The 21,460-nt window shown below is 49.7% G+C and overlaps 1 protein-coding gene across 3 annotated transcripts in view; it reads left to right on the plus strand.

The window, feature by feature from the left end:
- LOC119966780 (arf-GAP with SH3 domain, ANK repeat and PH domain-containing protein 2-like) overlaps positions 1–21,460 on the plus strand; it is a 173,167-nt gene that overhangs the window by 124,488 nt on the left and 27,219 nt on the right. For all 3 annotated transcript variants that reach the window (XM_038798766.1, XM_038798770.1, XM_038798761.1), the window contains exons 17-21: positions 10,400–10,580; positions 11,815–11,900; positions 14,853–14,968; positions 18,245–18,312; positions 18,415–18,522. In XM_038798766.1, coding sequence (XP_038654694.1) covers positions 10,400–10,580; positions 11,815–11,900; positions 14,853–14,968; positions 18,245–18,312; positions 18,415–18,522 — 559 coding nt within the window. The remainder of the gene's footprint in view (positions 1–10,399; positions 10,581–11,814; positions 11,901–14,852; positions 14,969–18,244; positions 18,313–18,414; positions 18,523–21,460) is intronic.

Here is a 21,460-nt window from a genome sequence, read left to right on the forward strand (position 1 = left end):
ATTTGTGAGGGGTAGGTCTTGCCTTACAAGTCTTATTGAATTCTTTGAGGAGGTGACCAAGCATGTGGATGAAGGTAAAGCAGTGGATGTAGTGTACATGGATTTTAGTAAGGCATTTGATAAGGTTCCCCATGGTAGGCTTATGCAGAAAGTAAGGAGGCATGGGATAGTGGGAAATTTGGCCAGTTGGATAACAAACTGGCTAACCGATAGAAGACAGAGAGTTGTGGTGGATGGCAAATATTCAGCCTGGAGCCCAGTTATCAGTGGCGTACCGCAGGGATCAGTTCTGGGTCCTCTGCTGTTTGTGATTTTCATTAACGACTTGGATGAGGGAGTTGAAGGGTGGGTCAGTAAATTTGCAGATGATACGAAGATTGGTGGAGTTGTGGATAGTGAGGAGGGCTGTTGTCGGCTTCAAAGAGACATAGATAGAATGCAGAGCTGGGCTGAGAAGTGGCAGATGGAGTTTAACCCTGACAAGTGTGAGGTTGTCCATTTTGGAAGGACAAATCTGAATGCGGAATACAGGGTTAATGGTAGGGTTCTTGGCAATGTGGAGGAGCAGAGAGATCTTGGGGTCTATGTTCATTGTTCTTTGAAAGTTGCCACTCAAGTGGATAGAGCTGTGAAGAAGGCCTATGGTGTGCTAGCGTTCATTAGCAGAGGGATTGAATTTAAGAGCAGTGAGGTGATGATGCAGCTGTACAAAACCTTGGTCAGGCCACATTTGGAGTACTGTGTGCAGTTCTGGTCACCTCATTTTAGGAAGGATGTGGAAGCTTTGGAAAAGGTGCAAAGGAGATTTACCAGGATGTTGCCTGGAATGGAGAGTAGGTCATACGAGGAAAGATTGAGGGTGTTAGGCCTTTTCTCATTAGAACGGAGAAGGATGAGGGGCGACTTGATAGAGGTTTATAAGATGATCAGGGGAATAGATAGAGTAGACAGTCAGAGACTTTTTCCCCGGGTGGAACACACCATTACAAGGGGACATAAATTTAAGATAAATGGTGGAAGATATAGAGGGGATGTCAGAGGTAGGTTCTTTACCCAGAGAGTAGTGGGGGCATGGAATGCACTGCCTGTGGTAGTAGTTGAGTCGGAAAATTTATGGACCTTCAAGCGGCTATTGGATAGGTACTTGGATTAGGGTAGAATAAGGGAGTGTAGGTTAACTTCTTAAGGGCAGCACGGTAGCATTGTGGATAGCACAATTGCTTCACAGCTCCAGGGTCCCAAGTTCGATTTCGACTTGGGTCACTGTCTGTGTGGAGTCTGCACATCCTCCCCGTGACTGCGTGGGTTTCCTCCGGGTACTCCGGTTTCCTCCCACAGTCCAAAGATGTGCAGGTTGGGTGGATTGGCCATGACAAATTGTCCAAAATTCTATGATTAACCTAGGACAAAAGTTCGGCGCAACATCGTGGGCCGAAGGGCCTGTTCTGTGCTGTATTTCTCTATCTATCTACCACTGGTGGCACGAGGCTGGAGGGTAGGTGGCGTGCAGAGCACCCACTAGATTTTACAATCCTCTCTCTCTCTCTCTCTCTCTCTCCACCCCCCCGCACCTTCAAACCCACCAGCGAGGGAGCCTAAAACCAAGCCCAATATTGTAACCAGCAAATACTGTAAATGAAAACCACAAGGAATGGAAGTCAAAGGGCTCTACATCAGTCCTGCCTGTAGTTAGTATATAGTTAATATATAGCCTTCATGGAATTAGTGTGCATGCCACAGGGTAAAGCATCTGGCAAGTAACCAAAACCACATTTACAGTTTTTCTGCATTATCATTAACATCACATTAAGTACATTCTTTCTCGTCTTGGGAGCCCAGCACCAACTGTAAATGCCTTTGGCTGTTTTTGCTGTGTCATTTACTGTAAATTTGTTTTCATAAAATTAGACGGAAAATTCCCGAATCTGAATGGTATCACAGAGGCTCATTTTGGAACGTGGGGATTGGAGGCCGTTCAGCCTTTCATGCCTGCTCCACCATTTATTGAGATCTTGGTTGAACTGCATATCAACTCTATTTACCCATCCTGACTGCATAACACTTGGTACCTCAAGCAAAAAAAACTTATCCACGTCCATCTTGAAAGCTCTAATTTGTCCTCCAGCATCTTTTGGGAGAGAGTTTCAGATTTCCACATCCCTGTGTGTGAGGAGAAAGTGTCACCTGATAGATCTTTTATAACATCACTATTCCTGCGACCAAATCTGTTCACATTTCAAACACCTTGACCAGATCACCCCCTTAACCTTCTATACTTGAGGGAATCTCATCAAAGTTAATTGAGTGAGACTTCACAGAATCGTGGAGCAGTACAACGCAGAAAGAGGCCACTCGGCCCATTGTGTCTGCTCTTTTGGAAAAACAATCCCGATAATCCCACTTCCCTGCTCCTTCCCCAAAAGCCTCCATTTGTTTTCTCCTTCAGTTCCCCATTTGACAGCCAAATCTGTTTCCACATGTCTAGCTGGCAGTTCATTCCAAATCCTAACCATGTGATGTGCAAAATAAAAAGTTTTTTTTAATTTAAAAATTAAATGTAGAGTACCCAATCTTTTTTATTCCAATTACGGGGCAATTTAGCATGGCCAATCCATCTACCCTGCATATCTTTGGGTTTTTACATAGAATTTACAGTGCAGAAGGAGGCTATTCGGCCCATCGAGTCTGCACCGGCTATTGGAAAGAGCACCCTACCCCCTATCCAAGGTCAACACCTCCACCCTATCCCCATTACCCAGTAACCCCACCCAACACTAAGGGCAATTTTTGATACTAAGGGCAATTTATCATGGCCAATCCACCTAACCCGCACATCTTTGGACTGTGGGAGGAAACCGGAGCACCCGGAGGAAACCCACGCACACACGGGGAGGGTGTGCAGACTCCGCACAGACAGTGACCCAAGCCGGAATCGAACCTGGGACCCTGGAGCTGTGAAGCGATTGTGCTATCCACAAGGCTACCGTGCTGCCCCCAGTTGTGGGGGTGAAACCCACACCAACACGGGGAGAATGTGCAAACTCCACATGACAGTGACCCGGGACGGGGATCGAACGCGGGTCCTCAGCGCCATAGGGAGCAGTGCTAACCACTGCGCCGCCAAGCCGCCCAAAATAAAAAGTTTATCCTCTTGTCGCCTCTGGTTCTTCAGCCAAACACCTTTAAATCTGCGACCTCCGGTTATTTTTCCTTCAGCTATCGGTAACTTGTTCTTTATTTAACCTATCCTAAACCCTTCACGATTTCAAACACCTCCATCAAATCTCCATGTTTTCTCTGTGCAAGGATGGAAAATCCCCAGCATCTCCAATTTATTCGCAAAACTGTGATCCCTCATTTTTTATTCTGGTAAATCTCTCTGCTCCCTCTCCATAGCCTTCATGTCCTTCCTAAAGTGAGGTGCCCAGAGCTGGAAACAATACCCCAGCCGGGGCTGAACTAATGTTTTATACAGATTTACCATCACTGGGTTTTGTGCTTTCAGCTCCAGGGTTTCTTATGTTTAATTTGTTAACTTTGTTCACCTGTTCTACCGCCATTAACGATGTGTGCACAACTCCCACTCTCAGGGTTTACCTGTTCTTGAATCCCCTCCCCATCACCATTTTTAATATTGTACCATTATCAATGGCGGGCAACCCGTGGCCTGTGGGTCACATATGCCCCAACACGTATCTGAGTGCGGCCCACAAGACATTTTGTTGACCATTGTCCATGCACAGGATTGTCAGATTCCACTAGTTTCTGACTTCGTCCTTTTTTTCCTACCAGTATGACTAAAGTGATAAGCACATAAAGTATGGGCAAGTGAAGTGAGATGGACATTGATTGAGAGCCATGCACTCCCTCTGTGCCCAATCAAAGTGAAAATATTTATTTTGCTTTTACCATTTGAAGTTGATGCAATATATGAATGATTAAACATTTTCTACAACTTGATATGAAGTATTTGGTGTGCATTAAATGTATTCAATCTTACTGATGGGGTCATGGTTGGTATAAACAGGTCCGATTTCCATCTTGCGGCTCATTGAGATGAAGGAGGGCCACTCATGCGGCCCACTTAGGTTGCCTATTACTAATTTAGCTTGTGGAGCAATTACTCCTCTCACCACTGGATAGCCCTGTATGTTAAATAGTGACCATTATTGGCCATTTTCTTTGAGGTCATGGAGTTGTGCTGTGCTGCAGTCCCGTGGATACACTCCACTACCTTAGCCAAGCACCCGTTCGTCACCAGCTAAACTTAGACAGAGAGTGGCACTGAGCTATTTGACAATGGGTTGCATCATCACCAAACCCAATCCTATCCTCTGCTGATGTCAACACAGGGACTTTTAATGGAAACTGCAAAGTGTGTTCCGAAACATTTTCAAAGCCCTTTCTGACGACCATGCTCTATAAAGTTGTGCACATTTCAGATCTCCCGGATGGATGTCTTATATTCTCTCTTTCACAGGTTTATATTTGTGTTGAGTTTCTAGGAGTGTGGAGATGTTTCCATGGCATGGTGTGTGAATCTTTTGTGTAAATGTCATGGCATATGGCTTGAGAAAATAGCCTTTGGTATTTGAAGAAAGTGTTAGTTGAATTCCTGAGTGTTTGTGGTGTAACAGGAGAGTAAGTGATTTCTGTGCACTGCCTGGCTGTACAAAGGTTAGATTTAATGTACATTCCTCCTGAAAATGATAACTTGTGCTGGGGATGGGAGAGGTGGACTAGTTTCATTGACGTGAGCTTCCCCCATCTCGGGACCATACCTGAGTAGACACTTTTCATGTGTGTGGTGAATGTGATTCACACCGGATTATAATCTGTATATACATGTGTCTGTATTGTAAGTGCAGTTGCACTACCTGTCCTCCAGGGGGTGTAGCTCTGGGAATGCTCGAGTTGTACGGGGCTTCTCCCTTGGCTCTACCCAGGACTCCTCCCCCGGAAGCTGCTGTATAAAAGATCAGTGCCACAGGGTCAGCCGGCCAGTTCACCGAAAGTTCAATGGCTAATAGGCTGGCTCTGTTGTGAGTATATTAAAACCGCTATTCTAATCCTACAAGCATGTGTCCGTAGAATTGTTAGTTCCAACAATTTAATATACTCAGGAAACAGTCGAAGAAATCATGGAAGCAGCCCTCAAGCCCGGACGCCGAAAACTCGACCCAGAGGATGCAGAGGCTAAGGAAATTTTTTCCCACTGGCTGAGATGTTTTAAAGCCTACCTTGCAGAAGCCAGCACCGCCGGAACAACGGAGGAACAAAAACTCAGCCTACTGCACGCGAGGTAGGCTAAGCCACAGAATATCCACACAGCTGAATCCGGCCGGTTCTTACACCGCAGCGTTGGCAATATTGGACAAAATGTACGTTAGGCCCATTAACGAGGTTTATGCACGCCACGTGTTTACGACCCGCCGTCAGCGGCCTACAGAAACGCTAGCCAAGTTTGTAAGGGAATTGAACAATCTTTCCAATGACTGTAATTATCAAGCCGTTACAGCGGCTGAGCATAGGGAGCTTCCTGTGCGGGACGTTTTCGTGGCGGGCCTTACGTCTAACTATGTGCGCCAAAGACTGCTAGAAAAGGGGGCCCAGGACTTAGACACTACTGTGGAGGCTGCTACCACTATGGAAGTTTCCTTCCGCAGCCTCACCTCGTTTCCCGCGGATCCCGCAACCTCATCGTGGACCCCCGACCAACAGTCCCCACAAGCCTGTGTTGCACGGCCCCCCAGCTACCGCGCTGCCCCAGCCAGTTACTCTGCTGCCCCAGCCAGCTACTCGGCTGCTTCAGCCTGCCATTTCTGTGGCCAAAGCCAGCACCCGTGGCAGCACTGCCCGGCCCGTAATGCAACCTGCAGCAGCTGCGGGCGAAAAGGACACTATGCCAGAGTGTGTCTGGCGAAGAAAGCCCCAGCCTCTAACCCTCCCACGGCTCAAAGCACTCGTTCCCTGAATTCACAGGCCTGCAGGCCCCGAAATGCTGCAGCCTGTATGCCGACTCCGCCCCCACCCGCCATGTGCGACTCATGGGGGCGGCCATCTTGGCAATCCTCCTCCATGCGGCCGGCCATGTGCGACTCATGGGGGCAGCTATCTTGGGATCCATCCCCTTCAAACTCTGAAACTCACCTCGACGACTACGAACTCAGAGGGCAGTCATCACGGGGCCACTCCAGCACAGCTGATCGAGCCGCCGACTACCCGCAACTCAGCGCAGTCACCCTGGATCAATCCCGCCCCAAGCACCTACGAAGTTCGATGGCGGAGGTCCAGATCAACGGGTACAGCACGCCATGCCTCTTTGACTCCGGGAGCACCGAGAGCTTTATACATCCAGAGCTGGTAAGACGCTGTTCGCTTTCTATTTTTCCGGTGAGCCAAACTATCACCCTCGCTTCGGGCTCCCACTCAGTCCAAATCCAAGGACGCACCGTTGCTACGCTCACAATTCGAGGCGCTAGTTATTCTAAATTTAAACTTTATGTCCTGCTGCCCGACCTCCTGCGCGCCACTCTTATTAGGCCTGGATTTCCAGTGCAACCTCAAGAGCCTCACCCTCAGCTTCGGCGGGCCCCTGCCCCCACGCTGCGCATCTCCCCCCCCCCCCCCCCCCCCCCCCCCCCCCCCCCCTCCGCTCTTCGCCAATCTCACTCCAGATTGCAAGCCAGTAGCTACTCGCAGCAGGCGATACAGAATAGGGTCTGTATCCGATCGGAGGTCCGACGGCTGCTCAGTGAGGGGATCATAGAGGCCAGTAATAGTCCCTGGAGAGCTCAGGTGGTGGTCGTCAAGGCCGGGGAAAAATTTTGCATGGTCGTCGACTATAGCCAGACCATAAGTCGCTTTACGCTCCTAGACGCGTATCCCCTCTCCAGAATTGCAGACATGGTTAATCAGATTGCCCAATATCGGCTATTTTCCACGGTGGATCTGAAGTCTGCATACCACCAGCTCCCAATCCGCCCGGAGGACCGCCACTACACGGCATTCGGAGCCGATGGCCGCCTCTTCCATTTCCTCCGGGTCCCTTTCGGCATCGCTAATGGGGTTTCGGTGTTCCAACGAGCAATGGACCGAATGGTAGACTAGTACGGGCTGTGGGCCACGTTTCCGTATCTGGACAATGTTACCATCTGCGGCTATGACCAGCAGGACCACGACGCCAACCTCCACCGTTTTCTCCAGACGGCACAGAAATTAAATCTCACTTATAACAAGGAGAAATGCGTTTTCCGCACAAACAGACTGGCCATCCTCGGCTACGTCGTGGAGAACGGAGTCCTGGGCCCAGACCCGGACCGCATGCGCCCCCTCTTAGAACTCCCCCTCCCTCATTGCCCCAAGGCCCTCAAACGGTGCTTGGGGTTCTTCTCATACTACGCCCAGTGGGTCCCTCAATATGCGGACAAAGCCCGCCCACTCTTTAAGGCCACACGATTTCCCCTGTCAGCTGAGGCGTGCCAAGCCTTCAGCTGCATCAAGGAGGACATCGCCAAAGCAGCCATGTGGGCGGTTGATGAATCCACTCCCTTTCAGGTTGAGAGCGACGCCTCAGAGGTAGCTCTAGCAGCCACTTTAAATCAGGCAGGGAGGCCCGTTACATTTTTCTCCCGTACCCTATCCGCTTCAGAACTCCGACACTCCTCAGTCGAGAAGGAAGCACAAGCCATCGTGGAGGCTGTTCGTCACTGGAGGCACTACCTCGCAGGTAGGAGGGTCACCCTCATCACCGACCAACGATCGGTTGCCTTTATGTTTGACAACTCGCAAAGGGGCAAAATAAAAAATGATAAAATCCTTCGGTGGAGGATCAAACTCTCCACCTACAGTTACGATATTAAATATCGACCGGGGAAGCTCAACGAGCCCTCGGATGCCCTATCCCGCGGGACATGCGCCAGCGCGCAGATCAGCCATCTGAAAGCCATCCACGTTGATCTCTGCCATCCAGGGGTCACCCGGCTCGCCCACTACATCAGAGCCCGAAACCTGCCTTTCTCCAACGAGGAGGTAAAAGCGGTCACCAGGGACTGCCCGATCTGTGCAGAGTGCAAACCGCACTTCTATAGACTAGGAAGGGCCCACCTGGTCAAGGCTTCTAGGCCCTTTGAACGCCTTGCGATCGATTTCAAAGGGCCATTCCCCTCCACTAACAAGAACATTTATTTCCTCAACATCATCGACGAGTTCTCCCGATTCCCTTTTGCCATTCTGTGCCCCGACATGACCTCCCACACAGTCATTAGGGCCCTGCATAGTGTCTTCACCCTGTTTGGTTTCCCCAGCTACGTGCACAGCGACCGGGGTTCGTCCTTTATGAGCGACGAGCTGTGTCAGTACCTGCTCGACAAAGGCATTCGCCTCGAACAGGACTACCAGCTACAACCCCAGGGGGAACGGGCAGATGGAGAGGGAGAACGCGACGGTCTGGACGACCGTCCTACTGACCCTCCGGTCTAGAAAACTCCAAGTCTCCCAATGGCAAGAAGTCCTCCCAGACACGCTCCACGCAATCAGATCCCTCCTCTGTACAGCTACAAATCAAACCCCTCACGAGCGACTCTTCATTTTTTCTAGGGGCACTACCACGGGAGTCTCACTTCCGGCGTGGCTGAGGACACCAGGCCCGGTCCTCCTGAGGAAGCACGTCAGGGGGCACAAAACTGACCCCCTTGTTGAAAAGGTGCACCTCCTCCATTCCAACCCCCAGTACACATTCGTGGAGTTCCCGGACGGTCGCCATGGCGCAGTATCCCTTCGGGACCTGGCACCCGCTGGATCCAGCCCCCCCCCCGCCCCCCCCAACCCCACTGAGGAACCCCTTACCCCGTTCCCTATGCTTCCGCCCCCTTGCGCCCCCGATTCCGCAAGCTCACCCCACCGGTTCCACGCGCAAGAACCAGCCCGCCCCCAGTCTCCGGTCGAGCCAGAGGTGTATAAAGTTCGGACGAGACCCGCCCCGGAGTCTGCCATCGTACCCCAGCTCTCAACACCCACACAGCCACCGCAAGAGGCTGCAACCCCGGTGCTCCGCAGAGCGAAAAGAACATTTCATCCACCGGACAGACTAACTCTGTGAGCCACCACCCCCGCTGAACTCGATTTTTTCACAGGCAGTGAATGTGGTTCACACCGGATTATAATCTGTATATACATGTGTCTGTATTGTAAGTGCAGTTGCACTACCTGTCCTCCAGGGGGAGTAGCTCTGGGAATGCTCGAGTTGTACGGGGCTTCTCCCTTGGCTCTGCCCAGGACTCCTCCCCTGGAGCTGCTGTATAAAGATCAGTGCCACATGGTCAGCCGGCCAGTTCACCGAAAGTTCAATGGCTAATAGGCTGGCTCTGTTGTGAGTATATTAAAACCGCTATTCTAATCCTACAAGCACGTGTCCGTAGAATTGTTGGTTCGAACAATGTGTATCAGTGTTGGAAGACAATTTGACTGTTGGTGCATCATAATTCTGCCTGGTCCTCACATTTAATACCATAATTGTTATTTACAGAGGGGGCCTGTTACTGTTTTAATTCCTTCCCTTTCCACCACCCCCGCAAGCCTCCATTGACTCAGAGATTGGGGGATTGAACCTCTGATTTTGCTGGTCTGTAAGACTCACATTCAGGAACCCCCCGCCCCCCACACACACACACATTTATTCACCTGCTGGCGGAACTGGAGGCTCTCCTACCTTTTGGTTGTTGCAACTTGAGATCCATTCTGGAATGTTCCCGGTCTTCAGAATCTTTGAGTACGGGAGGGGGGTGGATTCAAACAGAAATTCGCTTATCCACTTCACCCTCCTCCGTGTGATTTATGAAAATAAATCTAATTCTCGTCACCCTCGCTATGAAGAGTGACAAGCTACTCGCCGCACCTTTTGACCCTGTTAATGGGGTTACCTGAAGGCCAGTTGCCCATGTTGAATCCTGTCCGCTTTCGAGCTATGGATTATAAATTATTTCCAGCCGCTAAATGTCGTTCAGTCCAACAGGTTTAATCTCCAAACAAGCCTTTTCGCATCTCAACTTCATAACCTTTTTATTTATTTTTCCTTCAAGTACATAACTTCCCCTTGACTGTGTCAACTACTCCTTCTGGTAGAAAATTCCACCTTCTGACACTCCCTGGGGTTTAAAAAAAGGTTTCTCTTGAATTCCCAATTGGTTTTATTAGCGACTGTCTGTCTCGTATTTAAGATTGTGTGTGCAACGTGTATTTCTTCCAGCTGTAACACACTTTGTGAAGGGACATCAGTCTTTAACAGATGGTTATGCAGATTTATTGAATTGGTCAAGTCTATTTGTCCCGACTGATCAGGACCACCATGCTGCAATCTCTGTGCTAAATTGTGCTTAAGGTTTACTTCTACATCCGATAGGAGCTCCCGAAAAGAATATATTACTGCAAAATATGTGGAGCGGAAATATATAAAGAAAGGCGCTTGTGAAGGTGGACTGAAGCTGTTTGAGGCCATCCGCAACAAGGATCTCCTGCCTCTGCTGCAGATGTACACAGAGGGTGTGGATTTCACTGCACCCCTCAGCTTGCCGGACGGACAGGTGACTCTTGCATGCTGTCTTGTTGTTTTCCCACTCTGCCTCCTGTTTCAACTTTCTGGGGAATAACTGAGGTGGGGAAAATAGTGGAGAGTGAGATTTTCATACAGTGGACAAAGTTTCTCAGCGTCATCCATATTTTAATATATTTTTTAACTTCCCCTATCCATTTGTCTGGTCATCGCCTGCTCTTTGTCGCCATCTCTCTGAGTGCTCTTTCAAAACTCACTCTCTCCATTCTTTTTTAAAATAAATTTAGAGTACCCAATTAATTTCTTTCCAATTAAGGGGCAATTTAGCGTGGCCAATCCACCTACCCTGCACATCTTTGGGTTGTGAGGGCAAAACCCATGCAAACACGGGGAGAATGTGCAAACTGCACACAGACAGTGACCCAGAGCCGGGATCGAACCTGGGACCTCGGCGCCGTGAGACATCAGGGCTAACCCACTGCGCCACCGTGCTGCCCTCATTGTCCCCATTCTAATCGGAGCTCCTTGTTTCAGTGCTCAGACATATGGAGCTGCTGATGCCCCTCGACTTTCCATTTCTCCTAAAATGAACAGGCCTACAAATTCTACTAAAACAAAACGACAAATGGGCGGCACGGTTGCACAGTGGTTAGCACTCTTGATTCACAGTGCCAGGGTCCCAGGTTCGATTCCCGGCTTGGGTCACTGTCTGCAGAGTTTGCATGTTCTTCTTGTGTCTGCGTGGGTTTCCTCCGGGTGCTCCGGTTTCCTCCCACAAGTCCCGAAAGACATGCTGTTCGGTAATTTAGACATTCTGAATTCTCCCTCGGTATACCCGAACAGGCGCCGGAATGTGGCGACCAGGAGCTTTTCACAGTAACTTTGTTGGAGTGTTAATGTAAACTTGTGACAATAAAGATTACTATTATTATTAATTCAATCTTCGCATTCTTTGTCCATTGCATGTTGATGGTGAGCTGCCTTCTTTTCCTGTTTTCCCTGCCTTGGTGTCCTGTACTCTTGAGAAATCCAGACAGGAGCCAAAGTGAAAGAGAAACGTAAATAGTTGAGGCGTAATGAATCCACTCCTTCAGCATTATGTTTGTTGGCTGAAGTCCCGTGGTGGCCTCCATGCTGCTGAGTTACTACTTTTATGTGTTACAGTGGCGCAAACGGTTTGTGTGTGGTACTTATACAGAGTTGCTACGTTTTAGAATGAAAGCCTTAATGAAGTGTAAAGCATTTCCTTTTACATTTTTTGTTAGGATCTTGGGGAAACAGCATTACACCTTGCTGTGCGGTTAGCAGATAGGACATCGCTGGCACTGGTTGACTTTCTGATTCAGAATGGGTAGGTATCACCTCTGTTGCAGAATTGGGTGAGTATCGGGTCTGGGTTTAGTTGAAAGTGTATTGGCTCTGGGATTGGGTAGAAAGCATCTGGTCTGGGATTGGGTGAGAGAGTATTGGCTCTGGGATTGGGGAGAAAGCATCTGGTCTGGGATTGAGTGAGCGAGTATCTGGTCTGGGATTGGGTGAGCGAGTATCTGGTCTGAGATTGGGTGAGAGAGTATCTGGTCTGTGATTGGGTGAGTGAGTATCTGGTCTGGGATTGGTTGTGCGAGTATCTGGTCTGGGATTGGTTGTGCGAGTATCTGGTCTGTGATTGGATGAGAGAGTATCTGGACTGGGATTGGGTGAGTGAGTATCTGGTCTGGGATTGGGTGAGCGAGTATCTGGTCTGAGATTGGGTGAGAGAGTATCTGGTCTGTGATTGGGTGAGTGAGTATCTGGTCTGGGATTGGTTGTGCGAGTATCTGGTCTGGGATTGGGTGAGAGAGTATCTGGTCTGGGATTGGGTGAGCGAGTATCTGGACTGGGATTGGGTGAGCGAGTATCTGGTCTGTGATTGGGTGAGTGAGTATCTGGTCTGGGATTGGTTGTGCGAGTATCTGGTCTGGGATTGGGTGAGAGAGTATCTGGTCTGGGATTCGATGAGAGAGTATCTGGACTGGGATTGGGTGAGTGAGTATCTGGTCTGGGATTGGGTGAGCGAGTATCTGGTCTGAGATTGGGTGAGAGAGTATCTGGTCTGAGATCGGGTGAGTGAGTATCTGGTCTGGGATTGGGTGAGCGAGTATCTGGTCTGGGATTTGGTGAGAGAGTATCTGGTCTGAGATTGGGTGAGCGAGTATCTGGTCTGAGATTGGGTGAGCGAGTATCTGGTCTGTGATTGGGTGAGTGAGTATCTGGTCTGGGATTGGTTGTGCGAGTATCTGGTCTGGGATTGGGTGAGAGAGTATCTGGTCTGGGATTGGATGAGAGAGTATCTGGTCTGGGATTGGTTGAGAGAGTATCTGGTCTGAGATTGGGTGAGCGAGTATCTGGTCCGGGATTGGGTGAGCGAGTATCTGGTCTGGAATTGGGTGAGCGAGTATCTGGTCTGGGATTGGGTGAGCGTGTATCTGGTCTGGGATTGGGTGAGCGAAAATCTGGTCTGGGATTGGGTGAGCGAGTATCTGGTCTGGGATTGGGTGAGCGAGTATCTGGTCTGGGATTGGATGAGAGAGTATCTGATCTGGCATTGGTTGCATGCCGTTTCCAAGATGCTGGAGGTTCCATGCTTCTGGGGAGGGGCTTGTGTTTATTTTCTAACTTTGCTCTTGATATCGGGCAGAAGCATTAAACTTGAACTCTTCAGATGATAATCTGACTATCCCAGGATCTGGTGCTGAACCCTTCACTCCATACACGTTATTATCATAGAATTTACAGTGCAGGAGGCCACTCGGCCCATCGAGCCTGCACCGGCTCTTGGAAAGAGCACCCTACCTGAGGTCAACACTTCCACCCTACCCCCATAACCCAGTAACCCCACCCAACACTAAGGGCAATTTTGGACACTAAGGGCAATGTATCATGGCCAATCCAGCTAACCTGCACATCTTTGGACTGTGGGAGGAAACCGGAGCACCCGGAGGAAACCCACGCACACACGGGGAGGATGTGCAGACTCCGCACAGACAGTGACCCAAGCCGGGAATTGAACCTGGGACCCTGGAGCTGTGAAGCAATTATGCTATCCACAATGCTACCGTGCTGCCCAAATGTTATTGCTAACATTCTGCATTGTTAGTGAATCTACTTGGTTCCTGTGACCTCCCCCATGATTCTAGTGCCCTGTCCTCGCCCTACTTGATGTGCTCACTTTATCACTGAGTGGGAAATTCTATATCTGATTGGGGTCTTCTCACCGTTGCCCTGACTTAAAGGCAGCAACTTCACACGGACCAGAAATTTAAATCTTGGTCTGTATGATCCAGTGACGGTGAAAGAATGGCTGATATGTTACCAAGTCAGGATGGTGTGGGCCTTGGAGAGTAGCCTCGGGCAGGTTGTGTCCCATGTACCTATTGCCCTTGTCTTGTACTTGATGGAGGTCATGGGTTTGGTAGATGCTGTATTGGCAACTGTGGACCCATTCCATTTATGCAAACCACAAGGTTTCAGAGGGTTGCCAACATGAGAGCTTTACGCCAGAATCTCCAGGAATTGATGATTAATTTCCAGGACTATGCAGAGAGAAATTCCAGAGAGAAAAATAATCATTGGGACATTTAAAAAAAACATTTTCTTTGACTCAAGTTATAAAAATATTGGAAAAAGGAAAAAAAAATGTTTGACTGAGAGAGACAAATCATCCAATTGCAGAACAAACAGTCTATTCACCTTCTGAATGGGCCAATGGTATAATGGGGGTGTGGTGGCTGAGGGACAGGTGGTTGCTCTTGGAGACCATAATGAAACCTCTAAATATGTACCTCTAGAATTGGGAACCCTCAATCTACCCAGAATGTAAACTGGATAACTTCCTAGCTGTATTTGTTTGGTTGGTTTGTTTGTTCGTTCTACATGTCTCAGACCTCCCTGTGCTAAAGGGACAGCACGGTAGCATGGTGGTTAGCATAAATGCTTCACAGCTCCAGGGTCCCAGGTTCGATTCCTGGCTGGGTCACTGTCTGTGTGGAGTCTGCACGTCCTCCCCGTGTGTGCGTGGGTTTCCTCCGGGTGCTCCGGTTTCCTCCCACAGTCCAAAGATGTGCGGGTTAGGTGGATTGGCCGTGCTAAATTACCCGTAGTGTCCTAAAAAGTAAGGATAAGGGGGGGTTGTTGGGTTACGGGTATAGGGTGGATACGTGGGTTTGAGTAGGGTGATCATTGCTCGGCACAACATCGAGGGCCGAAGGGCCTGTTCTGTGCTGTACTGTTCTATGTTCTAAACTGGTTTGTAATATTCCTGCAGAGGTGGCCTGGATATGAAGACTGTCGAGGGAAACACTCCCCTCCATTACTGCAGCACGTACAACAAAACCGAGAGCCTGAAACTGTTACTGAAGGGAAAAGCCAACATGCAGCTCGGTAAGATAGGAACCTGACCTAAGATGCCCGTTAACAGTCATTCCAGTAACCCACCCGAGGATAGGTGACCCTTTCACAGGCATTCCAGTTATCCAGCACCGGATAGGTGGCCCTTTAACAGGCATTCCAGTAATCCAGCACCGGATAGGTGGCCCTTTAACAGGCATTCCAGTAATACAGCACCGGATAGGTGGCCCTTGAACAGGCATTCCAGTAATCCAGCACTGGATAGGTGGCCCTTTAACAGGCATCCAGTAATCCAGCACATGATAGGTGGTCCTTTAACAGGCATTCCAGTAACCCAATTTGGGATGGGGGCTAGTTTAGCTCACTTGGCTACCCTTTAACATACATTCCAATAACATGAGGCACAGACTTCAATCTTCATACAGAGATTTCCGTCTCCCGCTCTCTTTCCTCCTTTAAGACACTTCTTAAAACTTAGCTGTACAGTCAAGCTTTTGGACACCTGTCCTACGTGTCCTTATGGGGCTCAGTGTCAGATTTATGGATATCCCAAGGTGCTTCACGGGAGTTTCAGTAAAGGTATGATGCAAATGCACATTGTTGTCTCTGTCCCCACCTCCTCCTCCTCTGGAGTCTTGGTTTCAAGGCGTTAAGTCCCTCCCATCCATGATTCCAGGCTTCACAGCTCACTGTGTATTTCTGGTCTATTGGGGTACAATCTTTTTGTTTGCACTGAATTGTGGATGATAGATCCCTTAAATGGTGCAGATTGATTTTTGGGACTTCTGAACCAATTGGCTGAATAATGTTAACATGTTGTTTGAAAAGAGAAGTTATGCTGTGTGTAACACAAACATTGCATTCCATAAATGGACTGTTTATTCATTCTGTCATGCCGAGTCACGAACCCCTGAATGATCTCCTCTTCACCATTTAGCTAGTCATGGCTGACCTATACCTTAACTCCATTTACTTGCCTTGGTTCTATACTCCTTAATACCCTTATCTTACAAAAATCATCAGTCTCAGTTTTGAATATTCCAAATGCCCCCCCCCCCCCCCCCCCCCCCCCCCCAAACCTCAACAACCTTTTTTGGGTGGGGGGGGGGGGGCAGAGTTCTCGGTTTCCACTCTGTGACATAAATGCTTCCTGACGTCACTTCTCATTGGCCTAGCTCTGATTTTATGATTCTGGCCCTTTGTCCTGTTCTGCATCCCCCCCCCCCCCCCCCCCCCCCCCACTCCCCACTAGAGAAAATACATCCTCACTCTAAAATTGCCCCATGTTAAGTAATTTTGATTTAACATCCGTCACCTAATGGGGCAGTTATTTGCGTTTAGTGTCCGGAGATTTTTTTTTTCAAATTTAAAGTACCCAATTCATTTTGTTTCCCAATTAAGGGGCAATTTAGCCTGGCCAATCCACCTACCCTGCGCATCTTTGGGTTGTGGGGGTGAGACCCACACAGACACGGGGAGAATGTGCAAACTCCACACGGACATTGACCTGGAGCCGGGATCGAACCCAGGTCCTCCGCGCCGTGAGGCTGCAGTGCTAACCACTGCACCACCGGGCTGCCCGCTAGAGTTTTGTTTTAATGTTTCACACTGGGTTTGACATAAGGTCACGTGATGTGATCGGCATTTTGTAATGGCCCCTCCCTCTCGTCGACTTTCCCTCTCACGGCTGACCTCCGTGACCCCGCAGCTCAAAGCTGCTGTTGCTCCAAAGTGCTCTTCCTTCCATCTTCTGAGCTTTCGTTCAGTGTGTGTGGGGTGGGAGGGGAGTACGATGTACGGTGAGCAGGTGAGATGGTGCGTTGGAGGTAAAAAGAATCAGTATGTTTCTTGTATATTTTTATATTTATTTTAAGTTATTTCACTTACATATATAGGAATTTAGCAATTACAAGATTTCAACTCACGTAATATTATGTTTCAATGTAGTTTTTTCTGAAGAGAGAGGTCCTATAAAACCTAACTACAGTTTTTACATTAGTTGTAATGAGAAAATCTGATTCACTTAACTTTACCTAAAATTGCACTTCACAGTAAGGCATCTACAGCAATAAGTAATGGGCAGCACAATGGCACAGTGGTTAGCACTGCTGCCTCACAGCTCCAGGATCCTGGGTTCAATTCCAACCTCGAGTGTCTGTCTGTGTGGAGTTTGCACGTTCTCCCCATGTTTGCGTGGGTTTCCTCCGGGTGCTCCGGTTTCTTCCCACAGTCCAAAGATGTGCAGGTTAGGTGGATTGGCCATGCTAAATTGCACATAAATGTCCAACGGTTAGGTGGGGTTGTGGGGGAATGGACCTAGGTAAGGCTCTTTCAGAGGATTGGTGCAGGCTCAATGGGACGAATGGCCTCCTTCTTTACTGTAGGGATTCTATGATTCTCTCTACTTAACGTATTGAATTCTGTAATTGTCTTAAACACCTTAATTAGATCAATCCTTTAGCCTTGTTAAACATGGCCAGGATTTTACAACCCCACCACGCCTGCTCCTGCCAGTGGATGCAGCTGGTTATTTAAATTGCCGGTTTCTTCAGTGGGACCGTAACATCCCGATGGGCGGGAGGGGACATAAGACCCTGTCCATGAAACCGGCCCTCATCCTTTTTTTTTAGAATTGTTTTGGTGGCTCTGTGTTGCTCCAAGGACAAAATCTCACCACATTTGCAGTTGTATGTGGAACAAGTAGGCGAGGAGTGGAGTTTGTTGCTAAACAGGGTGGAGATTGAAGATTTAAACAGAGGAAGCTTTTGTTACCGGGCCTAGATGGGAACAGAGAAAAAGGCCATTCAGCCCTTTGAGTCTGTTGCACCATCCTGTTGGTTTATGGCTGATTTGTCTCTCAACTTTATCAATGTCCTTCTATCCCTCCATGCCCTGACCCGACAAAAAATGTACTAATCGGTCTTGAAAGTTTCAAATATCTACGCTCAGTATCACCATGGGATAAAGATTTGAGGGCGAATAAGGTACAGGGTGAGGGAGTGAGGAGGAGGGGAAGGGAGACTATGGGGCAGTGGGATTCACTGGGTAATTTACTCCTTGAAAGAGCGATGGGTCTGAAGGATGACCTTGTACGCTCTGAATGTCTCTTGTCCTTTTATTGATTTCTGTCCTCCTGTGAGAATTGCCCGGTGACCACCCTGAGTGATCTGAGCGTTGGGAATCACAAGCGCAGATTGACAGCCCTCAACACTGTGGTATGACCTGTTTCTGATGGTGACCCTGGCACCAGGCCCGGGGACTGGGATTGTGGTTCTTGATTAACACTGGCCCCCTCTTGTCCTGTTGAAGGGAACGTGGCTGGAGAAACCGCCTTGGATATTGCAAAGAAGTTCAATCACACCCGTTGCGAGGAACTGGTACAGTTTTCTTTCTTCCCCCTTTTCACCTTGTATCAATTTCATCCAATCACTGTGGGTCTGAAGCAGATGTTGAACAGTTCCATAAACTCTTGGTTACAGCTGGATCAAGCGCAGGCAGGAAAGTTCAACCCTCCAGTCCACGTGGAGTACGAGTGGGTGGTGCAACAAGACTATACTTATGACAGTGAGGAGGACTTGGAGGAAAAGGTAAGGTGACCCGGTGCTGTGTTCTTCTACTTTTTCTACCCCCTTTTCCTATCACCCACTGATTAGTCTGTGGAATTCAGACCGAGATCCATTGGCAGAGCCTCAGCTGGAGCATTTTGACCAAGTATAGGCAACAGGCCTTCAGGACCCTGGAGGTGGTGCAGTGGAGATTTACTAGAATGGGACCCTGCCAGGGATTTCAGCTAGGCCGACAGACTGAGATAGTCTCTTTAGAGCCGAGAAGGCTAAGAGAAGATTTATTAGAGATGTTGAAAGTCGGGAAAGGGTCTTGATAGAGTGAAGAGAGAGTACCCTTTTTCATTGGCAGGAGGATTGGTAAGCAGAGGGCACAGATTTAAGGTGATCAGCAAAAGAACAAGAGTGACCTTAAAAAAAAAAAAAAATGACAGTGAGTAGTTAAGATCGGGAATGCACTGCTGATATGGTGGTGGGAACAGATTCAATAGTACCTTTTCCAAAGTGTTTGGATAAATACATGACGGGGAAACATTTGCAGGAGTATAGGGAAAGAATAGGGGAGTGGCACAGAGGCCGGGCAGGCTTGATGGGTTGAATGGCTTCCTCCTGTGGTGAATCACAGTAGCATAATTCACACTGTATTACACATGTTGTACTATGTCTCTGTAAGCTCAGCACACGAGCAGTTGCGCTGCTCTGCCACTAGGGGAAGATGCACTGGGAGTGTACGGGAGTTTGTACTGGGCTCCACCCACGGCTCCTCCCCCTAACCGGAAGTATAAAGGTTGATGCTGAGAGCCTGCCTGCCAGTTCATTTGGAGTTCATCTTGTCACAGGCAGGCTCTGTTGTAAGACGATTAAAACCACTGTTCACTTCTAACCACGTGTCGCGTGAATTGATGATCTCATCAATTTAATCGTCTTAAGAAACAGTAAGGCATGACCATGGAATCAGCCCTCCAGCCTAATCGACTGGAACTCGACCCGCAGGATGCAGAGGCAAAAGAAATCTTTTCGCATTGGCTCCGATGTTTTAAGGCCTACCTGGCTGAAGCAAGCACCCCAGAAACGACGGAGGAGCAGAAACTCAGTCTACTGCACGCAAGGGTGAGCCATCGTATATCTACTCAGCTAAACTGTACCAGCTCATATACAGAGGCCCTGGCCCTACTCGATAGAATGTACGTGAGGCCCATCAATGAGGTCTACGCGCGCCACGTTTTTACTACTCGCTGCCAGCGCCCCACAGAATCGCGAGAAGAATTCCTCAGAGACTTAAAAGCCTTATCCCGGGACTGTAATTACCAGGCAGTAAATGCTGCTGAACATAGAGAACTTGCTGTCCGCGATGTCTTTGTTGCAGGCCTTGGGTCGAATTACGTGCACCAGCGACTGCTGGAGAAGGGGGCCCTAAATTTAGAAGATACTGTTGAACTCGCTACAACTATGGAGGTCTCATTTCGTAGCCGCACCTCGTTTCCTGCCGACTGCGCGACCCCGTCATGGGCCCCCGACCAGCGACTCCCCCAGGCCTGCGTCGCGCGGCCACCCAGCCACCATGCGGCCCCAGCCTGCCACTTTTGTGGCCAGCCTCAGCACCCGCGGCAGCACTGCCCGGCCCGCAACGCGACCTGCAGCAGCTGCGGGTGAAAAGGCCACTACGCCAGAGTGTGCCTGGCAAGGAAGGCCCCAGCCCCTAAACCCCCAGCGGCACAAAGTGATCGCCCTCCGCACTCGCAGGCCCGCAGGCCCCGGAACGCAGCGGCCTATGCCCCGACTCCGCCCCCATCCGCCACGTGCGATCCATGGGGGCCGCCATCTTGGCGGACCCCCACCACGCGGTTCGCCATGGCGCCGTCGTCTTGGATGCCATCTTCCTCGCCGCCCGACACGTGCGATCCACGGGGGCGGCCATCTTGGGCCCCATCCTCTCCACACTCAGAAAACTCGATTGAAGACTGCGACCTCAGCGGGCAGTCATCACGGGGCCATCCCAGCGCAGCCGATCGAGCCGCCGATTACCCGCAACTCAACGCAGTCACACTGGACCAATCGCGCCCAAAGCATCTTCACAACTCTATGACGACGGTCCAAATCAACGGGTACAGTACACCGTGCCTTTTCGACTCCGGGAGCACTGAGAGCTTCGTACACCCAGATCTGGTAAGACGCTGTTCGCTCCCCGTTTTCCCTGCATGGCAAACTATCTCCCTCGCTTCGGGTTCCCACTCTGTCCATATCCAAGGGCACACCGTCGCAACTCTAACAATCCAAGGCGCTAGCTACTCTAATTTCCAACTATACATCCTGCCCGAACTCTGCGCCCCACTCTTATTGGGACTCGACTTTCAATGCAATCTCAAGAGTCTCACCCTCAGCTTCGGCGGACCCCTACCCCCACTCACTATCTGCAGCCTAGCCACGCTGCGAATCTCCCCCCCCCCCCCCCCCCCCCCCTCCTCTCTTTGCCAACCTCACTCCGGACTGTAAACCCATAGCCACTCGCAGCAGGCGGTACAGCCTACAGGACAGGGTATTCATTCGATCCGAGGTCCGAAGGCTTTTACGTGAGGGGATCATAGAGGCCAGTAACAGTCCCTGGAGAGCTCAGGTGGTGGTCGTCAAGGCCGGGGGAAAATTCCGCATGGTCATAGACTATAGTCAGACTATTAATCGGTTTACGCTCCTCGATGCGTACCCCCTCCCCAGGATTGTAGACATGGTGAATCAGATCGCCCAATATCGGATTTTTTCCATGGTGGATCTGAAGTCTGCACACCACCAACTCCCAATCCGCCCGGAGGACCACCACTTCACGGCGTTTGAGGCCGATTGCCGCCTCTTCCACTTCCTCCAGGTCCCCTTTGGCGTCTCGGTGTTCCAACGAGCAATGGACCGAATGGTGGACCAGTACGGGCTGCGGGCCACGTTTCCGTACTTGGATAACATCACCATCTGC

Source organism: Scyliorhinus canicula, chromosome 1, assembly GCF_902713615.1.
Source record: "Scyliorhinus canicula chromosome 1, sScyCan1.1, whole genome shotgun sequence".
Classification (NCBI taxonomy): Eukaryota; Metazoa; Chordata; class Chondrichthyes; order Carcharhiniformes; family Scyliorhinidae; genus Scyliorhinus; species Scyliorhinus canicula.